Here is a 13,434-nt window from a genome sequence, read left to right as displayed (position 1 = left end):
CTCCCCCTGTTGCAGAAATTTCGTCCTCGAAATTTAGTCCATGTTATCTCCTTAGAGTTGTGTTGTTCCTAGGTAAGTCCGAATAATAACAAGGTGAATGACCGCGTAATCGAAACAAGACTTATTCGAATCATGTGAATTTAATGACATTCCTCAACAATAAGAACCCAACGGTTTAAAAGAGATGTGTTTCAGAAATTGATGTCAAAGGAAACAAGACGTATAGGTACAGTCACTAATGTGACTAAGTTAACAGGGATCCAACAATGAATAGGAACTTCGACCAATCGAATTTCATATGAACGTTCACAATAAGTAATTGAGTTCTAGAAGCAATAGCATCCACTGGATGAACTTAGAATCAACAATCTCGAAATAGTTTTGCATGAAAGGCTCAATCATAATTAGCCCAAGCTACAAGTTTGTACTGACACCACAAGATGTCGTAGTGATTTAAATAATTCAATAATAGTGGTGATCAAACAAATTCACCGTGTTTGAAATCAAATGAAAGCGCAATAAAGTGAATTTGAAAGTTTGTTTCGAATGACATCATAGAATTTTCAATTGAAAATGGAACATCAAAGAAATAGTGTTTTTGATCGAAGACGAAGAAGCAATAAATATCGCAAAATATTCGATCGATGTTGAAAGAAACTTTAGTAGGTACACCGGAATATAGAATGAATTTGTGTACCATTGCCTTAACACACAATTGTGTTAAGACCGCTTAAATGTGATAAATCAAAGCGGATTTAAAGCAAATCAATAAATAAATAATTAAATCCGTGCATGAGATGCGTAAATGAGATTAGCACAAGCTTCAAATTAATGAAAACACCAACACAAGGTGTCGAAATCAACAAACGACTTAATGGAGTCGCAGACCAAACAAATCTACTACGACTCAGAACAAATGAAACGCTTGTTAAAATGAATTTTGAATATGTTGCTCCCAATACAACATATGATGCTCTGAATTGAATATGTTTAATGGACAAGTTCAAACAAACGAACTTAGTTTCAACACAATCCGCCAATAAATACTTGTATCGACAAGAAAGACTTTCGGCATGGTCACAACGAAAACCATGTATGTAACTTGAAAAGACAAGAAATTTCAAGGAAATGTGCTGACTTGATAACAAAGGAGCCAACAATTACAATAATGCGGGTCATTCGAATCACAAATCAATAATTAGATTTAGCGAAATAATATTTGAACTTTGATGAAACGCTTATTCGAAATGAAGCCACATGTGTAACAAACGATGCATGCGTAACATATGAATTTTCACGAAATGAAGCAAATGAATATTCGCTATACTGAAAGAAATGATCGTGATACAATGACCGTTAAGAGGAGTAGAGATACGAAAATCCACTCAGTAAATGTGAAAGTCGAAATTTCAATAAAAGAAATTTAAGGACTTTACCTGGGGTTTTATGTGATGACCGGTTGTTAGGTGACATTACCATGGAATGTTGAACATAGTGTATTCGTCGTTATGAGAAAGGGGGAATACGAAGACATGCGTCTTCTCCTTAGCGTGACATGTGTCGTTGCAGGACCGCGTGCCAAACCGCCGCTTCCTGGTCGATAGTTTTCGTGCTGACAGGATTAGCATCATCGCTGTAATGCCCCATAGTATCTTTGTAGTGACTTCACCTCGAAAGTCGTATGTGACGTACTTCAACCTCCGTTGGTGTATAGCTTAAGTTTCACGTATACCTGTGCACTAGCGTTTCGTTATGCATAGGTTACCTGCTCGGGAAGTTAAAATATCATAGACAATATGGATAATAGTGTCTGCCCGAGTTTATATTCGTGGTTCCTACGTGACGACCTTTAATGAACTTAGACATAAGTTTCCGAAGGTCTTAAATGCATGTTTCCTAAGCTCTCAAGGTTTTGTGCATTGTATGTATTTGTTTTGTGTACCGTGTATAAAACACCACAATAGCGTATGTTTGAAAACAAAATCTTGACTGTTTGTTTTTCGGCAACGGTTGGAGACCATATTCGAGTACTATGTGTTTTGTATGTATTCAGGTTTTAATATTCTAAGTTCCCAGAGGAAAGTGAGGTTAGAGCCTAGGTATCTCTACAGAAACCTAATTCGCTGTAACCTATGGCTCTGATACCAATCTGTCACACCCCGAAATTATCAGAGCTGGCGTGACTGGACTGGTATCTTCATTACATAGCGGAAGCAAATAAGCGAAGACTTTTAGAAAACGAACGCCGCTAAGTACTCAAGTCCACAATGGTTCTCCTATTCCAACCGTTCCATAGTTTTGAAAATGCAACCTGAGAAAGAAACATGCGAAAAATCAACATAAAGTTGAGCGAGTTCATAATTTGTTTGTAAAAGATTTGAAATAAATCTTTTGAATAACCGGTTTGTGAAATATTATTGAGAAAACGAATTTAAAAATCATTTTTTTGTCAAGTTATATAGAAACTATGTATTTGCAACGCATTATGTCCGTAAAACCATGTATTTGTAAACTCTCGTATTGGTAATCTTCGTATAACCGTCAATGCCCACCCTGACTTTGACTTCATCCCGCATAAACCTATGCTTTGAATTTGTATAAAACATGGCATTTAATTTGTATAATTTAAGTGTTTCTGTAAGTATGTAAATCGCTGGTATGTAGCAATAAGAAAAAAGAGATCACCAATGGGTTGCAAAGCCACTGGTATGTGTGAAATGGTGCAGGAAGTACTCAAACCTAGCAAATTTGTACCGGGCTTCCGGCTGGAAGACATAGTCACCTCTATGGGCCGCTCCAGCCTCATGGGTGTGGGCTCGCTACACCCAAATCGATCTATCACTCATGTCCCTCGGTCCTACGATGAGGATTAATGGCCTTAAGTGTTGTGCCCACCACTCACATCATCTAGTAGTAAACCCTCCTTAAGCTAATCATACCATGTATAAAATGTCTGAAATATTTGTAACATGTATTTTACCCCAGCCTCTAAAGCTGAACCTCCCCAGCCTCTAAGGCTGAACCTCCCCAGCCTCTAAGGCCAACTCCCCAGTCTCTCTATATTATCACCAGACGATCCATCCCTAGCCATGAAAATCATTCACATTTCGATAATACGCATTTGTTTTGTAAAAACCGGTATATTTAGTATAATCCATTCGTAAACCATTTGAGTTCCTCGAAATCCATTCGTAGTATGATTTAGAAATATGAGTTTTCGTTCGTTCAAAAGCTTTGTATGTTCTTGCAAAACGTGTATTGTCTAAAAATATGCAATCTTTGTTCATCTAGAACTTTGTGTGTTTTCTGTAAAACGTGCATGTCTTTCCACCCCGAAAACATTTACAAAAATGTAAAACCGTAAAAAGGTGGGGTTATGAACTCACCTGAATATTCCTGTGCGAAGCTAGCTAATTTACGACTTCTTAATGTCGCTTCCAAGGCTTGACTTGCTAGCGTGCATTCTACAATATTCCTAACACGGAATATCTTATAAGTTTCTAAATAAAGGCGGTAACTAGTCTACGTGTCACCGAGCTCTACCGAATCGTTAATCGAACGATTCGACGGTAAGTTATTATCTTGAAGGAAAAGAGGAAGTTATACTCGTTAAGTTTCGTTTATTGTCGGTAATAACTAATAAGTCTTAGAAAGACTTAATTCTCGAGAGATTTAGAGTATATAAATATTTATATGAAAATATATAAATATATCGTTATCATCGCTTGTCGACCCGAGAAGTCGTTTGTGCGTTTAGAAGTATTCGTATGAGAGTAACATATAATAAACTTGTATTATATATATTACGTCCTGTATATATTTTCCAAAATATATGTATATGCCGTTTCGGCGTTTGAATAAATATAAAAAGTTATATTTATTTTATAAAAGAATCGTTGAGTTGTCGTGTTTGAAAATAAATATGACTACATTTATTTTATGAAAGAATTCGACTTGTTCGTGTCAGAAAATAAATACATAACTATATGTATTTGTATAAGTGAATTCGTGTTGTTTGTTATTTGAAATAAATATATAAAATATATTTACTTTTATAAAAGAATCGAATTAATTGATGTTCGAAGTAAATATATAAACTATATTTATTTTATAAAGGAATCGTCGTTTTTGTTTGACGTTTGAAAGAAATATAGAAATTATATTTATTCGTAATAATGAAATCGGATTATCGCCGTTTGAAACCATATAAATAAGTATATTGGTTTTATAAAAGACTTGTCTAATTTCGAAGTTTAGAATAAATATAACAACGATGTTTATTGTCGTAAATAGTTCCGAATTGTCGCTTTCGTGATGTTGTGAAGTGTCGTCGATATTTGTATTTGTTTTACTAAAAACAATTATTTGAATCGAAGGTTAGGTTTCGTAAAGACGCTTTATTTTACAGATTTTATCGAAAAACGGGGAGAGTTTCTTCTGTTTTTGGACGCCCCCGACAACTCCAGTTGTCGTTATTTTATCAAAATTCAATCAACGTTCAATAATCAGCACAAATAATTTTGTAAAAGCGACAGAATATAAATTAAGCACTAATCTATTCGGTTTAAGCTCGATATCGCGTATTCAATTAAAAACTATATAAAAACAACATATTCGCCGTTAAAACTTTACCATCTTCTCGTATCGAACGCTAACGGAGTTGACCGAGTCAACCGAGTTGACCGGCTGAGTTGACTGAGTCAACTCGCTGAGTTGACCGAGTCAGCCCGCTGAGTTGACTTGAACCGACCGCGCCGCGAAACTCGAACCACCCGAACTGAACCAAGACCCGTGTTGACCCGAACCCATCTGTTGACTAAGTCGACTCGGCTTGACCGAGTCAACCGAAACCGAGATTGAGTCTGACCCGAAGCCGCTTGACCCGAACCACTGACCGAACCGGACCTGTTGACCCGATGGTTTGAACCAAAGCTCGAACCCGCTGACCTCAAACCTGACCATATCGGAAAATCTGTCGGAGAAACTTGTCAAACAACTCACCACCGTCGCCTCCCCTGCCGCCGCCGCTCACGATGGTGCTGCTCCATCTCCGGCGACTCCTGCCTCTTCGATTCCTCTCTCTCTTCGCCATTTCTCTCTCTAGAATGGTTGGGGGTGTGTTGTCGGAACCTGTTGACGGCGTAACCGTCGCCGCACGCCACCGTCTCCAACCCTCCACCTTGTCACTGTCGGAACACCACCGGAGCCGCCGCACCGCCAGACCAACCGGAGCTCCGCCAGCCTGGTCTTCGCCGAGAAGGGAGAGGAGACAGAGGGTGAAAGTTTGGGGGGGTGACATTGATTTGTGTGTGTAAGTGGTAATTGCAGAGAATTTTGGAAGGAAGGGGGCTCCATTTTTTTTGTAGGTGCGCAGAAGGTTTCGAAAGAGAGAGGGTGAGTGGTGACCGAGAGGGTGTTTAGCTTATGTACGTGTAATTCAGAGTTGTAGATAAGGTTCTCTTCAAAATGTAGGTGATGAAGGAGTTTGGGTTTATTTGTAGATGAGAAGGAGAGGGTCAAGTTCTGTGTATTAATAGAGTGAGGGGATGATAGAAGGTTTATATTGTGTTTTGGGTATTCAAATTATATACAGGTCAGATGTTACTTTTTTTGAGACAAGATCTCTACAAATATTTTGTAGAGATTTAGTATGATTTTGTATAGATTTAGTAAGACTTTGTATAGATCTTCAAGAAAAAGATCTAGTATATTATGTGCAGGTTTAGGCTTGTGGGTTTTGGGCTTGGGCCCAGGGACCACAAGCCCATCTCATGTGTAAGTGATCCGTAATTCCTACGAGACCCGTTGTCAAATCCTGAACTCCATTAACATCAAAAGATTTTAGTATTAAAACACGAAAATACGGTCGGTAGTCGTTGTTTGTGCGTTTAGTCGTCGGTTACGTAAAAAGCGCTTAAAATGCTTTGTGCATCGTTTTTAATCCGTTTTTCGATCCGGTTTCGAACACGGTTACTAAAATTTAATTACGGAGCTAAACATAGCGTAAAATGTAAGTTTCGAAGGTGATAGGCGTTTCCGTCGCTTCCGTTTCGTTGCCGATGCGTTTCCTACCGTCGCGTTTTTAGTCCACGTTTGCATTTATGTCGCACGACGCCCAATAAATTCACAAAATTAATTTCATAAGCATAAAACTTTGGTGTAACATTCATACTTGTCGGCGTTGTCAGTATTCTGTTCAGTTTCAATTTGTTGTCGCTTAATATTTACCAGATTTTTCCGTAAACCACCACACGCGCACTGCATAGTCGAATAAACGTTCCTGGGACTCCAAGGGCTTGGTTAAGTTAATTAGCGTCGTAAACATTATTTATTATCGTCCTAATGTTTGTTAATCGCATAATTAGGAGCCGTAAATCACCGGTTGTCACAGATTTTTGTCTATATTTTAGACTTTCTGTATATTTTCAATAAGCAAATTAGTTATTGTAAGTGTGAGATCAAAAAGCATCTTTAAAAATCTAAGAATTCGTTTGGGATTTTGCAGGTGATGAAGCTTGTGGATCTTAAAGAGTTTGGAAGTGAGGCTGTTCTAAAGGTATTAGTGATTAGTTAGTGAGTACATATTGACATATATTTATTTCACTTTCTCCACTGTGGTAGCTGCATGACAATAAGAAGGAAACTATGCATGGATTATTTGATGTGTATAATCATATTTCAATGCATACTTTTAGTTAGCATGTATAAAAGTTACAATACCAACTGTGATCTTCACTTTGTAGGAATATGGTTTAGTCACTCATGAGAACTTAGTTAGTTGTTACGATCACATGGGAAGTTCTGCAATGTGTGAGACCTCGGGGCATGGTTAAACGATGAGTTGGAACCAGCTTTATATGTTTAGTAATTTCATACCAGTGGCAAGAGAACGCCAACAGTTTCTTCTCCTCTTCAGGTAACTAACTTATCAAAGCCAGAAAGAAAACACGGTTTGGTTAAAGTCATGTTTTATCACAAATAGTGAAACCATTTGAGTTATTGAACTTTAGCTTTATATGTATCAAATAAATGTAAACCATTAAACGAATATCCAGTATATATTATCATCACGTGCATATAATAACATGTATGCAATTTTGCCGTTGTATAGGTATAATTACGCGTCTTTTTTATTTATATCTTACACTCTCCAGCTACAACTACTTTTGTCAAGCACTTCTTCAAACATCTACAGGACACTTCTTTTTAAACATTAATGTTACAACTAACTTTACCAAACATACCCTTTTTATAAGAGAGTTGATTTTTTACCATTTTTCACTTGCACCAGTTTGACTTTATTTATTTTTTTAACCTTTTGTATTGTAATTAGTTAATAGTTGATAAATTTCCCTCTCTTAAGAATTATTAATATTGCTGATTCATGATGGCTAAAAAAACACATCATGTGTTGTAGGGTAATAGCATAATGTATACCTCCTTATGCTGACTAAATGTTAATCAACACTAGCTTAATGGGAACAATGATGGTTTTCTATGCTTTTAAAGATATGAGAATTTGGTTTTTTATAAACGATTTGTGATGTAGGTTAAAATACACATATTTGTCCCGTGTAAATTGTATAATTATTGTATAGTTTTTTATTCTTTTTAGTTAGTTTTAATATGATATTATATTATATTGTGTTTTGGCAGATCCTGGCGCAAATGAAGCAAAAACGAGTAATGAGTACATAACCTGCCAGTTGAGTAGAGTAGGGCGCCAATGACTGAACTAAAATCGCCACTATTTTTCTTAATTGCGTCGAGCCCACTTATCTCTATAAAATTAATTTGGTTGAAAGTTAAGATGGGCCTTTAGACATATATGTTTATTGTCAAGAAAGCATAATAATATGGAATACATTACTTGGGCCTACATTAACTGGATTTGAGGCGGCAATTATGGAAGGCAAAATGGGATGACAATTAATTGAAAAGGTGTGCTCGAGAAACAGGAAAGAATAAAATATCAAAAGAGATTAAAATGGGTCATGACAAATAAAGAGAAGAGAGGCATATGGGGTACACCTATTATTGTTTTCGAAATCCAAGATATACATAAAGCAATTGTTATTGTTTTCGGAAAAGGAGAGTTAGACAGAAGACATTAATGGGCCGCAAGCCCATGAGGGAATTAGTGGACGGCAGAAAGGGAAACATTGCAGGAACAAATTTTTGGAGGCCCATTATTTGCTATAGGGGCGGCAGCCCTGATTGGCTAAGGGGGCGGCAATCCTTATTGGTTGAGTGGACGGCAATTATTTTTAAGGAGGGGACCATATATCAGGTGGACGAAAAATATATTATAAGGGGATCAGACGGCAGCAAGACGTAGAGTTCGATCAACGAAAATTATAATTCTTTTAACGGCTGCGATCAAGAAGAGGAAAGAAAAAGATTGGTTCGAGGGTTCAAGGCACGATCAAGATTTAATCTCGGGTTTGCAAATAATTAATTTATTAGTTTCGATATACTTTTTGTCATCAAACTTGATACTATGAATTGTTTGTTATTTGAGACTTATTTCTTTTTAGTGACTATGGTTCTTGGCTAATTTTCTTTAACTACCTAGATATGGTTGATTGATTGCTATATGTTTTGATTTATATTTTGAATTTATGGAAGCTATGGATTATTTATAAATTGTAAACGGCTTGTTCTACCGGTTAGATGTGTTTGCGTGCTTGATGTTATTTGAATATTGATTATTGCTTCGTTCGATTCTTGGTGACGGTCTTTATCACATAATAGAGTCGGGCTAGGGTTTTAGGTTTTGGTGAGTGTCTATATCACATAATAAATCTTTAATCCTTTAGGGTGAAAAATGCATAAGTAGCCTTAGAAGTAATAATTGGTAATCTTATAAAATCAAGTGTTCTACTAATCATCAATAGCTGTAAGGTGCGAGATTATTGCTAGGTCTAAGTGATTAAACCGCAAGGTGGGTCCTTCTTAGGAAGTTAACCTTTTGGCTGTTGTCTAGCAAGTCTAGCTGAGAAAACAAGCCTATCCTAGGTTTAGGTCTCGTAAGGGAGTGAACCTTGTAGGACACTTTTATAAACCCATTAGATGTCTTGTAAAGGAGTCTAATAACCGGTAATTTAACAACCTTTAGGGGATCTTAGCGTGCTCTTGAGAAGGATTAGGGGTCCTTAGATTTCCCGAGGGGTGAGAATTTCAAGATCCCGGTTCCATAGCAGACAACTTCCAAATATAATCATAACTAAAAGCAATCAGGATTCCTGTCTAGGTAGTTCCTTCATCATCCTTGAGTTCAACCTTCGTGTGAGTTCGTGTCTAGTGCGTTTAGTTAACCTAGTTAATCTTTAATTATAATTTTAGGATATTTAGAACCCCCCCCCCCCCAATCAATAAACAATTAGTTGAGTCGTGTCAGTCTAAGTCTAGATAGAGTCGTTAGCGTAATCAGTAGAGTCTCTTGGGTTCGATACTCGGACTTCCTTAGGCTATACTACACCGATCGGTACACTTGCCGGTTGTGTGGTTTAGGGTTTAGAGAGTCTTAGTTTTATAAATTTAAAGCTTAGAGAGTCTAGAATTAGGGTAATTTAGTTAGTTTTAATTAACCCATTTTCAGCACATCAAGTTTTTGGCGCCGTTGCCGGGGACTCTTTGGCGATTGCGTTGATTACTTTGTTTGGACTTAATTGACACATACGTGCTAGTGTTTTTGTAGATTGAGTCATAGGAGTCTAATTGTCCGTGTTTTTTTTTTTGTTTTCTTATTTATTTTATTTTTCTTGAGTCTAGTAGATATGTGTGAAATTTGTGGAGGGCCTCACTTTACAGTTAAATGCCCCCAGTATGAGGGGTCCTCTGCGGATTATGATACTAACCCCTTTGTGCAGCCACAGCAATATTCTTTGCAGGGGTATCCCACAAATGCTAAGGAGAGGTTTCCCCATTTTTTCGAGCTCAGGGAATTAATTATGAATTGCGTGCGAATAATAAAAGAGTTTCGGAAGTGCGGGGATCCAAGGTTTCCGAAAATGGTCGGCATACTTGATCGAATGATCGGACAAATAGGCCCAATGATAGAGTGTGACCTCAGTCGGCAAAGGGATCCAAGGTGTGAAGAATGTGGTGGACCACACTGGTATGAAGAATGTGCGATCGCTGCTCGGTTGGAAATGGGTTGGGAAAACAGAGAGCAGAAGCAACAAATACAATGGGGCGATTATGATGATGAGTGGATTACAGTTCAAAGCTCATATTATAAGGCGATAGTGATCCCCGAGCTTGCTGATGGGGAGACGATATGGGGATATGTGGAGAGTAAGGCAGAAAAAGTAGAGGTAGAAAGAGAAGAAGAAGAGGAGGTAGAAGTTGAGCAACCATCTAATGAAGATCAGATGACTTGGGAGAATGAATTTAAGGAAGAACTAGATGGGTTGCCGGTAGATGAAGAGGTAAAGGAGTTTGATCCGCAGGGAGACCTTGCTTACTTAGAAGTTTTACTTGAAGGAAACCCAATGACGGACATTAAAGAAGAAGAAGTGGTGGTGGAAGAGGAAGAGCACCACAGCTGGCCCCTGGTGTTAGTACTAAGTGAAGCTGAAAAATCAACAACACCACGGGAGAGGGCAAAGAAAAGGAAGATAAAGGATCTGAACCGGAAGAGGATCGAAGGTTGGGGAGAGATGGAGAGGAAGAAGCCGTTCACGAACGATCGGTCTTCTCATTACATGTCACGCATTCGGTCTCTTCCAGGTATGTTTAAATTTTGGTGGTCTGACCCGTTTGAAAATTTTAAAATATTTTATTATTCCACCATTATATTTTTAAATATTTTTGAGTATCAGGTGGAATTAAACGGGTTGGATAGGGTCCAGATCAAAGAAAAACCTCCTGATTAAATTCAAGTATGGGGAGGTTTTGTAGAGTTTGTATTTTGAGTCGTAGTTTTTGTTTATTGAGTCTTAGTTAGTAGTTTTTGAGTAATTTTTTTAGAGTCAGTATTGCTTTGGTATTTTGCTTGTTTTTGTTGATGCAGGTTCGAATATGTACCACCTGTACTTAATCTCCATTTGGGTGAGTTTGGAGCTGTTTATTCAAATTTCGGGCATTTATCAAGCATGTTAGTCAGTGTCAAAGCCGATCGCGAATGAAATGCTATACGATCGAGCTGGATTGGACGAGAGTTTTAGAGCTTACACATTAATTAAACCAGCTAAGTCCTTTCCGATTTGCCCTAGTTTTTTTTATTTCTTATTTCTTTTTAGTTTTTGAGTCGGTTTCCATCTTACATTGAGGGCAATGTAAAATTTAAGTGTGGGGATGGGAACGATTGTTTAGTGTCTAGTTAGTGTGTCTTGAGTCAAAAATATAAAAATACAAAAAAAATAAAAAATTGAAAAATCCAAAAAAATTAAAAAAATAGAAAATGTCCTTTGAAACAAGAAGTTTGCAAAAATAAAAACGGAAAATGATAGAAAAGTCGGGTTTTTGTTCGGGTTCAAATAATAATAATATGAGATAATATAATTGAGGTTGTGTCTAGTTTGGGATATGCGGGTAGGCTCGATTCGGTTCTGGGTTCCTTTGATCTTAATATACCTAATGTCGGTCTACTAGTGGGTTCTCATCTAGGGAAAGTGGGGAAATTGAAACCACCAAAAATAACATAAGGGGCACCGTTATAAGTTAAAACCGTTAGAGTTTGTGGTCTTGAAAAAATGGAATAAAAAGTGAGCTAGAAACTAAATGAAAGTAGCCATTCCTATGTAGTCTGGGTTGGGGATAGTGACTCTACAGCCGGATTACCGCTAGGGTGTGTGAAATCGACCGTGCAAAGCTATGAAAAGAAACAAATAATAAAAAGTACCGAAACTAAGTAGTCTGTGGTTGGGGATAGCGACTCTACAGCCGGATTGCCTCTTGTTTTGGGAAAGCACCGTCTAGACTCACGAAAAAAATGGAGAAAAAAAATATATGAAAAAAAAAGAGAAAAAGAAAAAAATTTTGATTGTAAACTCTCCTGGTTTTGATATAAGACGGTTGGGAATTGGTCCAGTGATCGTTCTCTTTGTGCTATAAGTTTGAGGTGGGATTAGGTGTACCTGCGATTTTTAGTGTGAGACCCTAGGTAGATTGACCATAATTGAACTAAAATTACATGATAAGGGCTTGGAACCGGGTTGGGTTTAAAAGGATCATTATACTTGCAATCACGGCTAACACAAGTTTCGGTTTTAATTAATTAACATAAGTTTTGTCCCGAACGACTATTCTGACTATGATTCCGTTTTGCATAATTCTTTTTCGGGGACGAAAAAAAGTTAAGTGTGGGGATATTTGATGTAGGTTAAAATACACATATTTGTCCCGTGTAAATTGTATAATTATTGTATAGTTTTTTATTCTTTTTAGTAAGTTTTAATATGATATTATATTATATTGTGTTTTGGCAGATCCTGGCGCAAATGAAGCAAAAACGAGTAATGAGTACATAACCTGCCAGTTGAGTAGAGTAGGGCGCCAATGACTGAACTAAAATCGCCACTATTTTTCTTGATTGAGTCGAGCGCACTTATCTCTATAAAATTAATTTGGTTGAAAGTTAAGATGGGCCTTTAGACATATATGTTTATTGTCAAGAAAGCATAATAATATGGAATACATTACTTGGGCCTACATTAACTGGATTTGAGGCGGCAATTATGGAAGGCAAAATGGGATGACAATTAATTGAAAAGGTGTGCTCGAGAAACAGGAAAGAATAAAATATCAAAAGAGATTAAAATGGGTCATGACAAATAAAGAGAAGAGAGGCATATGGGGTACACCTATTATTGTTTTCGAAATCCAAGATATACATAAAGCAATTGTTATTGTTTTCGGAAAAGGAGAGTTAGACAGAAGAAATTAATGGGCCGCAAGCCCATGAGGGAATTAGTGGACGGCAGAAAGGGAAACATTGCAGGAACAAATTTTTGGAGGCCCATTATTTGCTATAGGGGCGGCAGCCCTGATTGGCTAAGGGGGCGGCAATCCTTATTGGTTGAGTGGACGGCTATTATTTTTAAGGAGGGGACCATATATCAGGTGGACGAAAAATATATTATAATGGGATCAGACGGCAGCAAGACGTAGAGTTCGATCAACGAAAATTATAATTCTTTTAACGGCTGCGATCAAGAAGAGGAAAGAAAAAGGATTGGTTCGAGGGTTCAAAGACACGATCAAGATTTAATCTCAGGTTTGCAAATAATTAATTTATTAGTTTTGATATACTTTTTGTCATCAAATTTGATACTATGAATTGTTTGTTATTTGAGACTTATTTCTTTTTAGTGACTATGGTTCTTGGCTAATTTTCTTTAACTACCTAGATATGGTTGATTGATTGCTATATGTTTTGATTTATATTTTGGATTTATGGAAGCTATGGATTATTTATAAATTGTAAAC

The 13,434-nt window shown here is 37.1% G+C and overlaps 1 protein-coding gene across 4 annotated transcripts in view; it reads left to right on the top strand.

Annotated features, from left to right (window-relative positions):
• Positions 1 to 13,434, top strand: part of LOC110908598 — a 46,998-nt gene that overhangs the window by 23,112 nt on the left and 10,452 nt on the right. For 3 of the 4 annotated variants that reach the window (XM_035982559.1, XM_035982558.1, XM_035982560.1), the window contains exons 2-4: positions 6,506 to 6,556; positions 6,744 to 6,916; positions 7,657 to 13,222. In XM_035982559.1, coding sequence (XP_035838452.1) covers positions 9,780 to 10,880 — 1,101 coding nt within the window. In that variant the 5' untranslated portion in view covers positions 6,506 to 6,556; positions 6,744 to 6,916; positions 7,657 to 9,779 and the 3' untranslated portion in view covers positions 10,881 to 13,222. The remainder of the gene's footprint in view (positions 1 to 6,505; positions 6,557 to 6,743; positions 6,917 to 7,656; positions 13,223 to 13,434) is intronic. The other variant, XM_035982561.1, reaches the window with a different exon arrangement.

Source organism: Helianthus annuus, chromosome 14 (genome assembly GCF_002127325.2).
Source record: "Helianthus annuus cultivar XRQ/B chromosome 14, HanXRQr2.0-SUNRISE, whole genome shotgun sequence".
NCBI classification, from domain to species: domain Eukaryota; kingdom Viridiplantae; phylum Streptophyta; class Magnoliopsida; order Asterales; family Asteraceae; genus Helianthus; species Helianthus annuus.
This window is presented reverse-complemented; position numbering and strand designations above follow the sequence as displayed.